Here is a 17381-nt window from a genome sequence, read left to right on the forward strand (position 1 = left end):
GACTAGACAGATGTCTTATCTGAGGCTTGACTTGGGAAAGATTTGCTTCTAATTCATGTGGTTGTTGGCAGGATTCAGTTTCTTACTGGCTCTTGATCAGAGCCAATCCTCAGTTCCTTGCCATGTGGTCCTCTCCATCTGGCAGCTTGTTCCATCAATGCCAACATAGGAGAGAGTCGAGAGAGTTTGCTAGCAAGACGGAAGTTATAATCTCATGTAACATCATCATGGTATTGATAGTTCGTCATATTTGCTTTGTTTTATTGGTTATGCTTAGACAGAGAGGCTTACATAAAAGTGTGACTACCCAGGAGACAGGAGTCTTTGGGGGAGCTAGGACTCTGTCTGCCACACCTCTTACATCAAAATGCCCTTTCTTGGGACCTGTGTTTTGTAACTTGTACCCAGTCACCAGGTAATTCTTATAATTAGGCAGATTTGGGAAACAATACACTTGGTGAAAAGTGTGAAAGCTAAAGCAAAAGAAATGTAGGTTTTTATCACTGATCTGAACTGAAGAGAAATGGACTTCTGGATCTTGGAATTTGCAGCAATTCTTAATCCTGCAGAATCACAAAGAAAAAAGATCCAGTTCATTGTCTAGAACGCATCCTCCAAACCCAAGCACAATTGAGGTTAAATATGGCATTAAGTGACAAATGATTAAAAATTATATAAATGTTCTTTTACTTTACTGAAGTATATTGCAAAGTCTACAAAAAAAAATTCTCACTATAGAGGAAGGTTTTATATGTTAGATGTAGCTTGAACTAGACCTTGGTGGATGGGTAGAATTTGGATGGAAAGAGTGAAGAATAAGTGGTAGGTGGGAACAAACAGAGTAGGGAGACCTCATTGCAGTCCACCTGGAGTAAATGTGTGTGTTTTCATGTAGGTAGTGCGCATGGTTATTGGGGAAGGAAAGTGAATCTGAGTCGAAGAACCTTGTGACATAACCACAAATGATTTATGTATGAGGGTCCCCAATCCAAACAAGATAAGCAGGGCTCAAAAGGAAGGAACAGGTCAATCAAAGACTGCTGTTTTCAAAAATATGCTTTATAAAGAACATATTCAGTGTATAAGAATAGAACTAGGGACATTTGTGGCCTAGCTGATGTAGCCATCTGTGCAGAATTTTAACAGAAATGGAGGCTGGCACTATATCCATAGACCAAAGACACCTATGATGAGCTATTTTACAGTTTCATCTGATATTCTAGTACAAAATTATGAATTAATGTGTTTAAATAAAATCTAATTTACATATTGGCTAAATACAATGTTAGAATATTAATATGTTACAGGGTTTACTTGGGTGCATGTTAGACTATCACCACTGAGTACCCTACCAGTATTCAAGTAACATCCCCTAACACAGAGGGCAAATGATACTATCCAATGATATATTATTAACATTTGAAATAGTAACTAAATAACCTACAATTATCCAGAAATACATTGTCTTTTTTTTCCTAGGTGGAATGGACTAGGGGAAATAGTGTTGGATTTTCAGCATAACAGTAGAGGATATTATCCTAGCTTTTTTACCCCTAGCTTGGGTCATCTTCAGCTTTATCATCTGCGAAAGGAGGCAACATTGCTTCAGCCAGCCTCACAGAGTTATTACAATACACATATCTGATCATTTCTTTTATAACACTTTAAACAAGCACGGCATTTTATACTTTTCAGTGTATTTTTATTATTTAAGCATAAGCCAAAATAAATGCTTCTTGTTTTCATTATTGGAATATGGTAAAAATTATACAGAGTTGTTATCTGTGTTTTACATTTTTGTCATGCTTATATATTAGAATAAACGAATAATTAGAGTTTATAGGCATCAGAATCCTCACACTTTTAAATGACAAGTATTTTTTTTTATTTCTATTATGCCATTTTCAGGTTCTGCACACTGAAGCAATTATTTATTTAATCCTTGCAATATGAAAAAGAAATTATTATTACTTGCCAAACCCAAAACTGTAGTTTATAGATTGTGGATATATAGTAATCATTGCAAATTACACTTGGGAAGCATGGATGTTTGGAAGCAGTCGTAGAGCAGGCTACTAACAAAGTTTGCATTCATCTATTTATGCAGCTTACATCTTGTTTTATACCTTGGACAAGAACATACCAATTGATGACTGGGTTATGGAAACCATCAGTGGTGATCGTCTTACTCACCAGATCATGGACCTCAACCTTGACACTATGTATTACTTTCGAATTCAAGCACGAAATGTGAAAGGAGTGGGGCCCCTCTCTGATCCCATCCTCTTCAGGACTCTGAAAGGTTTGAATCATTTTTTGCCACTGCCTCTCTTTTCCTGTGGGATTGTTATGAATTCCCTTCTACCATCTCTGTTGGCAGCATGACTACATGGGCATTCAAAGTAAACTAAAATGCAAATTAAAACTACAATGAGTTATTACCTCGTGCCTATTATCCTAATGGCCATCATCAAAAACACGAGAGATAACAAATGCTGGCCATGATTTGAAGAGAAAGGGAATCCTGTACATTGTTGGTGGGATTGTAAATTGGTGCAGCCACTAGGGAAAGCAGTATGGAAGTTTCTCAGAAAATTGAAAATAAAACCATTATGTGATCCATCCAGTAGTTCCACTTCTGGGAATACATTCAAAGGAAATAAAAACACTATCTGGATAGGCTATCTACACCCCCATGTTCATAAGAGCATTATTTAAAATAGCCAAGACATGGAAATAAACTAAATGTCCATCAGTGGTTGAATGGATTAAGGAATTGTGGTATACATACACAATGGAATATTATTCAGCCATAAAAAATGGGAATTCCTACAATTTGTGACAAAATGGATAGATCTCAAAGGCATCATGCTAAGTGAAATAAGTCAGACAGGTAAAAACAAACACTTTATTATTTCACTTCCATGTGGAATCTAAAAACAGACAAGCAAACAAACAAAAACACATCAAACTCATAGGAAAGAGATCAAATGTTTTTGTTCTGAGAGTCAAGGGATAAGGAGAGAGTGAATGAGAGGAAGGTAGTCAAAAGGTGCAAACTTCCAGTTATAATATAAATAATTGCTAAGAATGTAATGTACAACATAAGTTCTACAGTTAATGTTGCTATATATAATATATAGGAATTTTGTTGAGAGTCGATCCTAAGAGTTCTCATCACAAGAATTTTTTTTCATTTTTTATTTTATGTATATGAAATGATTTATGTTAGCTAAACCTTTTTTAACATTTTTATTGTTGACACTATTTCCTCCCCTTTGCCTACCTCCACCCAGTCCCTACTCACCCCCATGGCCTTCACCACACTGTAGTCTGTGTCCATGGGCTATGCATATATGTTCACTAAACCTTTTATGGTAATTATTTCACCATATATGTAGGTAAGACCCTCATGCCACACACCTTACACTTATACAGTGTTAAATGTCAATTATTTCTCAATATAACTAGAAAACAATACGAAAAATAAATGACTAATTAAAGTGTATCTTTTGCTTCTTAAGCCAGCATGGCTTAGGAAGATCTATTGTATTTGCTGCGTTTTCTGCCTTCCGCAGAAGGCAGGCATTTCAACTTGACGTTTTTCACTGATAATCCTTGGAATTTTGTATTGATTTCATGTATGTTGGTTCCATTCGAAATACAGTGAAACACTTTAGCCATTTTATGTGAGGGAACAGAAACTAAAAAGTATTGAATTATGTGAATGGCATACTCTTGCCAAATTTAAATATCTTCTTTCAGGACCTACTGTCCTTATACATTAAAGGATATTTTGATTTGGCAAGGTAGAAAACCTCAAACAAAATGAATGTGCTTATTTTAAGGAGAGAGGTCAGCAACAACAACAATTTGCAGAATGATTGGAAGAAAATGCGCATGCTTGAAAGAATAAAAATGAGCACTCAATTTAAGGAGAGTTATATGTTCAGCACTCGGTTTAAGGATAGAAAAATACTCAGGCCCAGGAATAGTAATTACATCAAAATAATCTTCATACACATATTTTTTAAAGCAGAGTATTGTTTTTCTGGAGGACAGATGATTTCAAGGGCCTCTATCATTCATTAATTGAAAATAATTTCAATGTTGTATAGCTGATATTTAAAGATCGATATTTAAGGAGTGATGTGTCTTGTTCCAAGGAAGGACTCTTGGCTCTTGGATCTGACCACATTATGCCTCTACATCTGGCTGAAAACTTGATATTACATGATGGCAAACAACTGAAAAATTAGAAACACGTGTCTCACATTTTCACTCAGTCGTTTGACATACTAAAGAAGACTTTTAGAAAAATTGTATAGTCTATTTCTCAATTCTGCTAGGGACGGTAGCCTAATAAACAGTGGCCTTTTGAATTCTGTGAGTGAGCTATTCAAAAGCTGGATTTGGTAATAGCACATCTGAAAGTGTGCCAGGAACACACAAGCAAGCATTCAGCCTGAGCCTGTGACAGTTCTTAACGACAGAGTAGAAGTTGGGAGGGAGACAGGAGGAAATGAGCTAATCTTTGTCTATCCAGGTTTTTAGGACTTCATGTCTAAATCAGGTTTCATTCCAAATGAGCAATTGACAGGAAACTGGTTATTCATTTTGTGGGAGCATGAAATGTAACTCGATAATGTTTCACAAACGCTTCATCTTTATCTACAGACAAGTGCCAAATTAATTTCATGCTCACAACATGTGCCAACTGGAGATCTCAGAGAGGGTTTAAAAACGACTTAAGGCATCCAAATGTGTTAAGCAGCAGAATGATGAGTTATCACAGGATTTACAGGCCCACATGGATAATCATCCTGTGGATTGTGTAATGAACTCCCTATCTCATTTGGTACTGTTTACCCTCAGTGTCCTACACTCATCTATTAAATGATCTTCAGCATTAAGAAGGAATTCAGGAATTTGCTCTAAGTTGTAATAGTCCATAAGAATCATTTCTAATATCCCAATTGGAATATTTAATATTGTCTACCCTAGGTATGTCATGCTCCATTAATAACCAACTAAAAGTTTTTTAAACAGATCCTGCTCATATGTAGTATACTGAGTTTTAGATGTCTTGAGTGCACTTGAAATTATATAGAAACCAGAGGCCCGGTGCATGAAATTCGTGCACAGGAGGGGGGGGGGGATGTCCCTCAGCCCAGCCTGCACCCTCTCCAATCTGGGACCTACCTGGATTGGGCCTAAACAGGCAGTCAGACATCCCTCTCACAATCCAGGACTGCTGGCTCCCAACTGCTCACCTGCCTGCCTTCCTGATTGCCCCTAACTGCTTCTGCCTGCCAGCCTGATCACCCCCTAACCACTCCCATGCCAGCCTGATTGATGCCTAACTGCTCCCCTACCAGCCTGATTTCCCCTAACTGCCTTCCCCTACAGGCCTGGTCACCCCTAACTGCCCTCCCCTGCAGGCTTGATCGCCCCCAACTGCCCTCCCTTGTAAGCCTGGTCGCTCTCAACTGTCCTCTCCTGCTGGCCTGATCACCCCCAACTGCCCTACCTTGCAGACCTGGTGCCTCCCAACTGCCCTCCCCTGCTGGCCATCTTGTGGTGGCCATCTTGTGTCCACATGAGGGTAGTCATCTTTGACCACATGGGGGCAGCCATCTTGTGTGTTGGAGTGATGTTCAATTTGCATATTATTCTTTTATTAGATAGGATATTTATATCTCCCATCTTTTAAAATAATCACCCCCTAATCACTCCCCTGCCAGCCTGATTGATGCCTAACTGCAGTTAGGGGTGACCAGGCCTGCAGGGGAAGGCAGTTAGGGCCAATCAGGCTGGCAGGGGAGCAGTAAGGCATCAATCAGGCTGGCAGGGGAGTGGTTTGGGGGTGATTATTTTAAAAGATGGGAGATATAAAATATAAAAATGGATTAAGTTATTATACCCTTTATGTACATGGAACATGCATGCATCTTATGTGTCACTTAGGACAGTGGTCAGCAAACTGCGACTCGCGAGCCACATGCAGCTCGCGAGCCGAGGTTTGCCGCACTGTTGACTAATGAGTTTGCCGACCACTGACTTAGGAGACAAATGTTCTAAGGTTAATAAATTACTCATCGTAAGAGATTTGAAGCCACAATGAACCAAATTTACACTAAAGACATAAAATCACACTATTGCTCTCTGATTTAAGATTTTCATTCTCCAAAGCTGCTTCAAAACATAAGGCCACTGTTCATCAGAGTGTAACTGACAAATAGAAAGGTTTGCCTATTCTGAAGCTGAGGAAGCTCAAGGTAGTCTACTGGGTAGCAGGCAAGTGCTTTGTTGTAATCATGCCCCGAAGGCAGGTGCCCTCAGGCTTATATTCAGTCTTTGTAAGATAGACACATTTTCTACTTGAGACTAGAGTTTTATCCCTTTTTAGTTTTAGGCACCAGCCAGAGAGGTACAGGAAACTCAATCAGTAATCACTGGTTAATTAAAGAGACATTTATAATTAAAAATGGATTAAGTTATTATACCCTTTATGTACATGGTATAGGTGATGTATCTGACTCTTTCTTTGAAATGTTAATTAAAAGACTCTGAAACTTGATTCTTGACCCCACAGGATTCTGCAAATAGCCACCTCCCTTCCCCAGACCCTCCCCATTACAATACCTATACACTGTTGAACCCTTGGAAGATGAATAAGAGTCATATTTATCTCTACCTATCACATGGTTGTTTCTCCCAGTAAAGTAAACTTCTTCCTGTTGGCCTGTCAAGTAATAAGGAGGATGGATGGAGTAGACCAGTGGTCGGCAAACTCATTAGTCAACAGAGCCAAATATCAACAGTACAACGATTGAAATTTCTTTGGAGAGCCAAATTTTTAAAACTTAAACTTCTTCTAACGCCACTTCTTCAAAATAGACTCACCCAGGCCATGGTATTTTGTGGAAGAGCCACACTCAAGGGGCCAAAGAGCCGCATGTGGCTCGCGAGCCGTAGTTTGCCGACCACGGGAGTAGACCAATGAGGATTTCTGTGGAGGGACAGAGTCATCTCAGCAGTAGAATATGGTGTATTCTCGGGGGATCCTTAATCATCATTCTGAAATGTGCACTTCTTCCATCCAAAATATAGAACTGAAAGCTCTGTATCAGAATACAAAAAAAGCTTTAGTCTTCAAAGAATTTTGTGACAAAATCCATTATTTTCTTGACAAATGACAGAAGCCATTAAAAAGTCAAGGTACAAATTACAATATTTTTAAGCCATTATTTGCCTTTAATAAAAAATATTAGAATATATTTGGTCATTGTTGGGAAATACTCTTGAGTAGATAACCTTCCTTGAGTCATTCAAAGTTTCCCAGGTAATATTCAGCCCAGATTTGCTAACCATAAAGCAAATCCAGACGATAAGAATGGAGATCAGATTGTCCACAATAACATTTACTTGTCACTTGCTAAAAATTGCTTAAACTACAGACAATGCATGTATATAAGTAAAGACAAAGGGAGAGATAAGTAAAAACGAGATGAAATTTTTGTTTGTTTGTTTGTTTTATATCATTGCAAACAGTTCTCCCCTAAATATGCAATACTGTGTATGGTAGTTTCTCAAGCGTGTCTATTCTGGCTACCAGACATTTACCATTCCTGGATTGTGTGGTCACATATGATCCTGGCATATCATTCCCCATTCTTACTGGAAAACCAGCATGGCATTTCCTACAACATGATGTCAATCCTTCAAAGCTACAGTAGGGTTCTAGCCCTGTCTATAAAGTACAGTTAATTCAGTTGCCTATCAAAAGCACTTTTCATCAAAAACACCTTAATACTATAATAAAATGTATTTTGAGGTGCCTTTAGTCTTCAATAAGAAATGGGAGAGAAGGTCAAGACAAAAATTAAATTGTAATGATTTGATTAGCAATTATTAGATTAGATAGCCTGGTGAATTAAAGAATGTTAATCTTGAGAAGATACAAAGACATTTATCAAATTTATATAAAGTTTTTACAATTTTACATTAATAAACACTTGTGTATAGTGTTTTTCAAAGACTCATTCAGAATTCAAAGTCTACTTTTTATTAAGATACCTTTCCTAGTTTACCCTTTTCATAAGTCTACATATTAACATAAAAGAAAGGGACCTGGGGAGTATTATGCTTAGCAAAATCACATGCATTTTTATGGTTATTGTATTTTTAATTAGACCTGTATGATGATCACTCTGAGTTTATGGTTAGAGGAATGTGACAAATAACATATTTTTAAGAACACGTTTATACAACAAAAACATTTTCATTTTTCCTTCTAATTATTTAATAGAAATAATTACATTAACCTTGATTCCTTATTAATTTTATTTCCATAGGGCATTGGCCTTGATATAAGAACTTGCTAACAAAAACTGTCAACTTAAAATGTCAGCTTTCTTGCCAGGAACTGTCAGAATCTAATAATATTTCTTTTTCCCCCACAGTGGAACACCCTGACAAAATGGCCAACGACCAAGGTATGGTGTGGCTCAACCTGTCACGTTTTCCCTCCTTGAGTCAGTCCTGTCTGTTAGAGCTGTCAGTCACTATTTTGTATTCCCCTTTTCACCTGGGCCATACACCTGACGAAGCCCACTCTGGGGTGATAATTAATCTTGTTAATGAAGTTCTGCTTGGATGGGGCTGAGGCTCTGATAGGGAAGATGTAAATTTTCTTGAGAGGAAATTGTTTTGTCTCTATTCTGAAGGACCAATTAAAACGTCAAGCTTCTTTGTTGGAAATAAATTTTTAGTCTCTGTGTGCACTTCTGAATAATTCACATTAAGTATAATTAAGCTCAGCATACTTTCCAAGCTGCTCTCGCACCCTTTCCTGCGCTCCGGATTAAAGTTCTGCAGTTCCGCCGAGAAGCACCATAAATCATGTGTGCTTGTCCTCCGCCATGAGCTTCTTGCAATTAATAAAAACAAAGTGAGGGCAACTCTTTGAGGGCATCACTGTTGTTCATTTCGAAGCCAGAGAGCTTTAATTCCTTGAATCAGATGCTGGGTGGACTTGGAGTATTTTATCCTCTTCCCACTCTTTTGCTAACAGCTTGACTTATGTAGAGAAACAGGGATGGTTGTACACAAAGGAAAAATGGGGATAAATGAGAGTTATCCATCAACTCACAGGGAGATGTGAATTTGCTAATATCATGATTCATAGAGTGAAAAATTAAGATTCCATTATTTTTTCACTATGAGTGATTAGTGGGATGTTAGAGGAGAAAAATAATATTTATGAGTTTTATTTGGGGGGGGTGTTACATTCTTTAAAGAAGGGAGAATTTGGAAATACTCACCACTGGTTATATAGTCTGTGTTCGTTATTGGTTGGTTCAGAGCCTATAACGTGTCTTCTGCTTTGGATATCGACTGTCAGCACAACCTACTTGCAAGCATCAGGTCTCATAAAGTCCTGTCTTGTAGATTGGGGGAAACATCCTTTGCAACAAGAATATTTTTTAAATTTTAAGCATCTGTGGTTGGTAAGGCTCACTAACAACAGAAGGTTGCCTGCATGAGTGGTATTTTAGTTAATGATCCTATATTCAGGTTTAGCTCTAGTCCTTATGCCATGCCCCTGCTATGGGGACATGGTGAGGGTCTCACACAGGGAGGAATAGCAGTGATGCCATGCACAGAAATGCCCACCCAGGGGAAGTTAGCATTCCCATCCATCACCTCGCTGCACCTGCTTGCTTCCACTTAAAATACTTTCCTAAGACTAATATCTACTAAATAGTAATTTTTATAAAACTACAAATGATGAGTAATTAGCAGTTAGCATATATTTGCTTAGGTAAAGTAAATATTAGTGCTGGCCAAATCCAATGCTGGAATAATTTATTAACAGAAGTGGGGATTTTTATTTGTGATAAAATAACTAAAATAACCTCTCATAGCTTTTTAAACTTAAATGAATTTGGAACTTCCACAGGCATATAGCTCCTAATTTTTGAAATTATATTTAGAGAAAGAGAAATGTTTAAAGTTACCGAACCAGATGAAATGCTACATTCATAGCTACTTGAGTGGAGTGCTCAAGCTTCTCCATAAATGGATTTCCAGTTGTCTCTCAGTTCCATTTCATTGTCTCTCAATTCCTTTCAATTGTTTTTGCTGTGTGGTTTTTTTTTCAATTAACTGTTTTTTAATATTATTTTAAGCTAACAAAACATATTTTGAAAGTGAATTTTTTTTTTTGTAAAAGAAAGGAGAATAAATTATTTCCCACATGCCCTATGTATTTTACTCAGATTTTCAAATTGGCAGTGAAATCGGGTCAATTATCAGGAACAAAGGAATTCCCCAGGATGGTTGCCAGTGACTGAGTCTGTTAATATAGCCCAGCCGTTGTTCTTCTTCTTCGTCTAACATTACTTAGGAAGATTCTGTCACCATATACTAGGTGGTACCTTATTCAATCAAAGCTGGTATACAGTTGGTCAAATTGATAGGGTCTAAATTTTAAGTCAAACTCAAACACTTGTAATTTGATGTTATTGGACTGATGTTATATAATTTAGTGGTGATAAGAAATATCTTTACATTCTTACGAAGAAGGCATATAAAACAGCATATAAAGAGCTATTTCTAAACAAAATTAGTTGTCTGGGTTGATGACCAAGTGCGTGAAAAATAGCCCAGAGTAAAGATCCCTCTAAGATTGAAGAAAACAGTAGGAAGGAGACTGGCTCAGCACCTGGCAAATCAGTCAATATGCTTTACTGTGCTCACTGGTAGACCAATTTGCCACTTCCCACAGCCAAATGGTCCCATTTTGTGTTACATTTATGACAGGTGCTGAATTTCTGTGGAGAGAAAATTCCCTCTGAGAAAAAAATTTAGCCCTGGGTCAAAGTTAACTCAGTCAGGATGAACCCTAAATATACTTGATCTTATATGAGAAAAAAAATGAGAATTGTTTGAATGGTTTTAAAATAGTAGGCTCTTGTCACAGTAACTTTTTCTTGTATTCAAAAATCTGCCTGCAGAACATTACTGTGAAAAGGAAAAGTCAGTTATATTCTAATCATTTGTGGATTGGGGGAGAGCGTTTCTTCTGAGTGATAGTAATAACAGTATTAAAATGATAGACTTCACATGGAACTCTTTTTCCCTTTCTGTAATTGTAAATTGGTGTTATCTAGCATTTATTTGCTAAACAAACCCTCTAATCTCAAGCTACTCTATATTTTCTCCTTTTTGTAGCCCTTATCTCTTGTTCCATGTCTTAATTATTTTTTTTCTGGTGTCTTCCAGGCATCTGTGGCCAAAGTAATTATGAGATTTGAGAGATTAAGCATTTTAATTTTTCGGAGGGTCAGGTAGGGCAGGGAAATTGTATGACCTATGTGAAATAGAGGCCAAGGGTATAGAAATGTTCCACTTTAGGTTATTTTTTTCCATATTTTGGTAAAACCCCTGTCAATTTGTTTGGGTCTATATGTGCATATATAATATTAAAATGAACCCTTTTCAAGCTATTGTTATCACTCACTGTTCTAAGAGCATAACATCTATTGGCTCAAATCCTCATATCAATACTGTTAGATCCTATTCCTGCCTCCTCTCTGTTTTAGCAATGAAGAAGCTGAAACTCTGAGAGTTTAAGTGACACCTATAAACACACAGCTAACAGGCAGCGTGACCATGATTCACACTGGGACAATCATGTTCCAAAAACCTTGTTTTTAACCACCAAGTATATTCATCATATATATATATATATATATATATATATATATATATATATATATATATATATATATATATATATATATATATATATACATGGACACACACATGCTTTTAACATATATCTGTAAAGTTTGGATATTTCCCCAATATTGGCCTTCCTTTTCCCAACTCTGTGAATCATCTCAAACAAAGCCAAAGAGCGTTCAATCTGGGTCAAAGTTAGCGTCACGTTGCTCGTGGGAAGTCTCAGCACTGAGTATATATGGTCCTGGCAGCTCTTTATCTCAGGAAACTCAGGAACGGCTCTAATTCCACTGTCTCTTCAGCTTGAGAGGCCAATGCAAAATACCGAGCACTGGGTGGGTTAAACCACAGAAGTGGATTTTCTCCCAGGGCTGGAGGCAGGAAACCTTACATGAAGGTCTGGAGGGAGGGCTCTCCTCCTGGATTGGAGACACTGCCCTCAACGTGTCCTCAAGTGGCAGACAGAGGACAAGCTCTCTCAAATCTTCCCCCTTTTTTTAAAAAAAAAAAATCTTTATTGTTGAAAGTATTACATATTATGCCCCCCTTTCCCGTTGTCCTCATTGTCCTCTCCCATCCTGTCCCCGGCCCTCAGCCCTGGCCTTCACCACCACCCACCCCCCCCCCCCCATTGTCTGTGTCCATTGGTTATACTTATATGCATACAAGTTCTTTGGTTGATCTCTTTCCCCCTCACCAAACCATCCCACCCCACCCCCCCGCAACCCACCCTCCTCAGATCTCCTCTTATAAGGACCCTGATCCTATTGGATCAGAGCTCCATCCTTATGACCTCATTTAACCTTAATTATTTCCATAAAGGTCCATATCTCCAAACATGTGAATGTGGGGCTTGGGGGAGACCCAATTCAGTTCATAGCAGCTACCTTCAAAAGGAAGGTAGACTTTCAGATGAGAAAGCAGGTTATGTTTTCCCCCAAGTCACATGAATATACTGTGGACAGAGTTGGAACCCAAACATGTTTCTCTCTTACTCCCAGAGTTTATCTTTCCATTGCAGACTTCTAAAAAATCTGGCTTTTTGTTTTTCTACAATTAGCTTGAGCCTTTTTAGAGCTTCTCACAAATGTTTTTAAAAAATCCTTTTGTTTGGAGGTTGCAGTGAAGATAGTCAGAAAACTTAACAAATTCTCAAAAATGATTATTAGATCAAACTTTTAATCCTAAAAGATTGTTTTTATGTTCTTATATTTTATTTACTCGCAAATATCGGACTCCTGTTTGAAGTGTGCATGAGTGAAAGTTGGTAATTCTTAGCATGAGCATAAACGTTTACAAGTCATGTATGTTTCCATGCCTTCCATGACATGGTACCTTAAAGAGGCAGGAATTTTCATGGCACGATCTATAGCATTGCTGAGATGAATTAGGAAGAAAATGCTTTCTTTGAGCACTCTCAAGTTTCTTTAATTCTCCATAGCTTGAGTGGTTGATCTAAAACGCCAGGCCTGGAGAAGAGGCATAAGGTCCTAGACCAGTAGATCCAGAAGAAGGCGGCCTGCTGAGAACTGTCCTCCCACTGCGAAGAGAGAATTACTCTCCTATAGACCCATAATGCTCTGCTTTCCCATCAGCAATCACGGTGTGTGGTCCAGGACAGCTGGATGGGATCAGGAGGTTCCATCCTGCATTGGGACCTCCTGTGTGACTTTGGGCGCATACTGATCTTCTCTCAGCATCCTCACCTCTAAAATGATGACTTCAGCCCAAGTTACTTTTTGTTTCTTTCAGGATTTAAGATGATCAAGTTTTAGGATTAATATTAGAATTAAGGGGGAAAAAAGCATAGCATCTTTGCATAGTGTAGCACCTCGTGTTTTTACCATTCCTGCGATATGTCACTCTTCGGCGCACTGCACATGTTCTACCATATTTAATTCTCATAACATCCCTACAGACATAGAAAATGAAATGCAGGATAAAACTTGCCCAGACTCTCACCATATGTATAAGGTTAGACCGAGATGCATTCCCAGGCTAACTAACCTGAGAATTTCTTCTCTGAACCACTGTATAATTTCTGGAAATTCAGTGACTTCATTGGTTCCTACTTTGTTATCAAGAAGTGAAACCTGCTGAAACCGGTTTGGCTCAGTGGATAGAGCGTCAGCCTACGGACTGAAAGGTCCCAGGATCGATTCCGGTCAAGGGCATGTACATTGGTTGCGGGCACATCCCCGGTAGGGGGTGTGCAGGAGGCAGCTGGTCGATGTTTCTCTCATCGATGTTTCTAGCTCTCTATCCCTCTCCCTTCCTCTCTGTAAAAAATCAATAAAAATATTTTTTAAAAAAAGAAGTGAAACCTAAATGGCCTCAAGTAAGCGCATCTGGTTTAAAGGCCTTGTCTTTCCTCAATAGGGTATTCAGGCAACTAAACACTACCCCTGCCATTTTACACACACCCCCCTCCCCCATGGTTTTAATCTCATGAGTAAACAGAATGCTAATTGTTTCCAAGGCAGCCTAGTCAAGCTTGCAAGACACTGGGGGGTGAGGGCATGTATGGGAGTGGGATGGGGTGGGGGGACAATGGGGAGATATGGACACATGTAATACCTTAATAAAAAAAAAAAAGCTTGCAATTTAGTGAATATAACCCAAACTTTGCAGGGTTTGGATCACAGCACCCAGGCTGCTGTTTGAAGAATTGAAACCTCTATCACCTTTTGGTGGGAGATGCTTAATTGAAAGTGAAAACCTCTTTTTGCCCTGTTATTGTGTGTTGTTTTAATTCACTTTATCATTCAAGTGCTTGCTCCACCCCTTTTAAAAAGCTGTTCTCACCTGTGCTTTCCTATGGTCGAAAATTTTGCAACTTTAGAAATTACAACTGGTGGAGAAGTAGGGGCAAAAAAAAATGAATAATGTGCTTTCAATAAAGCATTTGGGGTGCTTAACCGTGTTCCCAGCAAGCAGGCAAGTAGCTGCTTCAGTCAATGTCTCAGGGGCTTTTATGTTCTAATGGGTAACTTTGAAAGAAAACAACATACTCGGTACTCATAAGAACTGATACAATTCATGGTATAATTTCAACTTTCTAAGACTTGAAAGGTAGACATTTTTGTTAACAAATCCTCCAAAAGATTATTGAAATTAGTTCCTTTTGTAAGACTCATTGTGTTGCTGAATGCCCTTCTTTAGCTAAATACTATGTTCCTAGCTTTATTCCCTGCCCAATTCTAATAGAACTGGACTCTACCTCCTGAATTTTCATTCCAAAACGATGCTTCACTGTTGCTTACAGAATGGAGTCAGTTCTCTGACATCAAGACCCTGACTGTTTGACCCCAACTTCCCTCTTCTAGCCTCCTGACCAATATATCCATACACGGCAGTCTTTTATTCTTCTATACGCCCTTAACATCTGACTTATTCATTGCTATGTGGTTCTTTTCTTATGCTTTGCTATTTATATCCTCAAACCCTAGGCCAGGTTATAAATTCCTTGATGGAAGATGACTTGTCTGATTCACATGGTCATTTCCTTCCTCCCTGAATGTCCAGATTCTAGATGGGAATGGATTCTATTTATTGATGCCAGATAAGTGTTTTTATTGAATTATGATGGCACACATCTTTTGGGAAACAATCGTGGAATAATCTAGAAAGATAGACTTTGTCATCTAATCAAAAGAATAGTTCAGAGGAGTAGTGCTCATGGCTGTGGGTACTGTACATGTTTCTGATCTTGGGGGATATGAAAAAGATGGGAAAATATTTTTCCAGTAGTGAAAAAGTATCATATCTTCAATATTCATCTGTGAAATTAAAGTTCAACAGAAAAACAAGTTCTGTGTGATCCAGGCAATGGTAGATGATTCTGACCTCCTGTGCTCTTTTCTTGACCTCCAGCACCCTTCCTGTCATTTCTTGTTAGCAGAAAATTATAGACTTGCATTTCACAGCTGCTTGTAATTCTGAGTACAGAAAGGAGAAAAAGCCAGCGGGCGCTGATGAGTTTTTGAAATGTCAAATGTGCAGTATGAAAGGAATTGGACTCACTTTTGCCAACTTGCTGGTACCTCTGCCTAGCCCTGTGCTGCTTGTGAGGAAGCTTAAGAAAGGAGCAGAGTTCCACCGGGCCATTGGAAAGAAGCACGCAACATAGTTAGGAGGAATATACAAACACTCCAAGCGCAGCATGCTAAACCAGCGGGTACCACCTAATGTGTAGTGTATTACAGGGTTTGAGATGGGCAATTACTGTGTGTAAGTAGTATAGAAGACTCTTAAAACCCAAGGCTGGACTCTAAATATATGAGTAGAATTTGAATCCACACCAATGACCACAAAGGGAAAGATAACTGGAACCTTTACTTAGAGAAATCCCAAAATGGAGAAATCGAGAAGCCAAAAAGCTGCTCAAAGGAGGAGATCTGCAGGATGTGTTCAGTAGACAATTAGGGTCCCCCTGGGCACAGTAGGGCTCTGTGACGAAGACACGTTGGTAATGGGCTTTGGCTGTTTTTCTCTGCTCGATCACAGTAGTTCTCGGGCTTTACTACTTTTCAACACATCAAGTACCCACTGTCTACACGGGCCACCGAAGACCAGCATGCTCGCCTGGAGCCAGAGCCCTGCAAAGCCCATTCACTATTTACTGGTGATGGGAGAGTGTGGGGCAGGGGCAGGGAAAGGAGGGTCTGGATAGGGCCTCAGTGTGTCATTTTCAGAGTTTTCCTCGCCTTATTAGTCTACTTCCTCTATGCCTTTTGTCAAGGGTCACCTTCACTTGTCCCAGTGCTCTATATGGTTACAGACTGAACCTTTTCCATTCTCTTCCAAAGTCTGTTTTGCTCTATGTGCCCTATTGAGAATAGACCTACCACCTCCAGTCACACCCATTCACCTAAACCCTCACAGTTACACGCCAGGATCAACTCTAAGTAGTGCTCTAGTTTATGTCCAACACTCTTCCCATTCCTCCTCTTATTTATCAATTCGCCCAATAATGCTAAGATAATCACAGAGTCAGGCAGCTTCAGCCACTTAATAAAATGAGTAAATTAGTGTTTCTGAACCGCAGTTTACTCATCTATATAATGGAGCTAATAATGTCTGCCTCATGGATTTGTAATTAATATTAGTCTCACCCTATTTATTATAACCGCCTCTTCTAATTAATTTGCTCTTCACAACTCAGCCAGAATAATCTTACTAACATACATATTTAATTGAGTCACTTTTCTGCTTAGTATACTTCGGTGAATCTCTGTCCCCTACAAGATAAATTCTAACTCTTTGGTAGAGCATATAGGGAGTTTTCTTATTTCATCCTTGCCCGGCTTTCTAAGCTTACCCACCTTACTCTTCTTTTTTAATCAACAAACTTTCCTTCATGTTAACTTGAAAACAATGTGTTGAACCTTAGGAAAAGGTAGGAAGAGCTTATTAGTTATTTTTATTAATATATGTTTGAAATATCCTAGGTGTGGGTTGCGATTTTGCTGCCTGGTTTATAGACATCCTGCTGACTTTGTTCAAAGTCAGCAGCGTTACCAACTATATGATAAATTGATCTCCTAGATTTTCCTGCCTCTGAAAAACCATCTGCTTTAAATATATCTCGCTATGATCTGTGTATTGGACAGTGAAACTGTATTCAAGTG

At 38.6% G+C, this 17381-nt stretch overlaps 2 protein-coding genes across 2 annotated transcripts in view; one reads left to right on the plus strand and one right to left on the minus strand.

The window, feature by feature from the left end:
* The window catches only part of DCC (DCC netrin 1 receptor), a gene marked incomplete at both ends in the record, with an annotated part of 938651 nt that overhangs the window by 857183 nt on the left and 64087 nt on the right, over nt 1-17381 (plus strand). Inside the window, 2 exons of the mRNA XM_079784846.1 lie at nt 2108-2302; nt 8466-8498. Of these exons, the coding sequence (XP_079640972.1) occupies nt 2108-2302; nt 8466-8498 (228 nt within the window). The remainder of the gene's footprint in view (nt 1-2107; nt 2303-8465; nt 8499-17381) is intronic.
* Nucleotides 1-17381, minus strand: part of ZNF397 (zinc finger protein 397) — a 687602-nt gene that overhangs the window by 97645 nt on the left and 572576 nt on the right. The gene's annotated exons all lie outside the window — the stretch shown is intronic.

Source organism: Cnephaeus nilssonii, assembly GCF_951640355.1.
Source record: "Cnephaeus nilssonii genome assembly, chromosome: 11".
Classification (NCBI taxonomy): Eukaryota; Metazoa; Chordata; class Mammalia; order Chiroptera; family Vespertilionidae; genus Cnephaeus; species Cnephaeus nilssonii.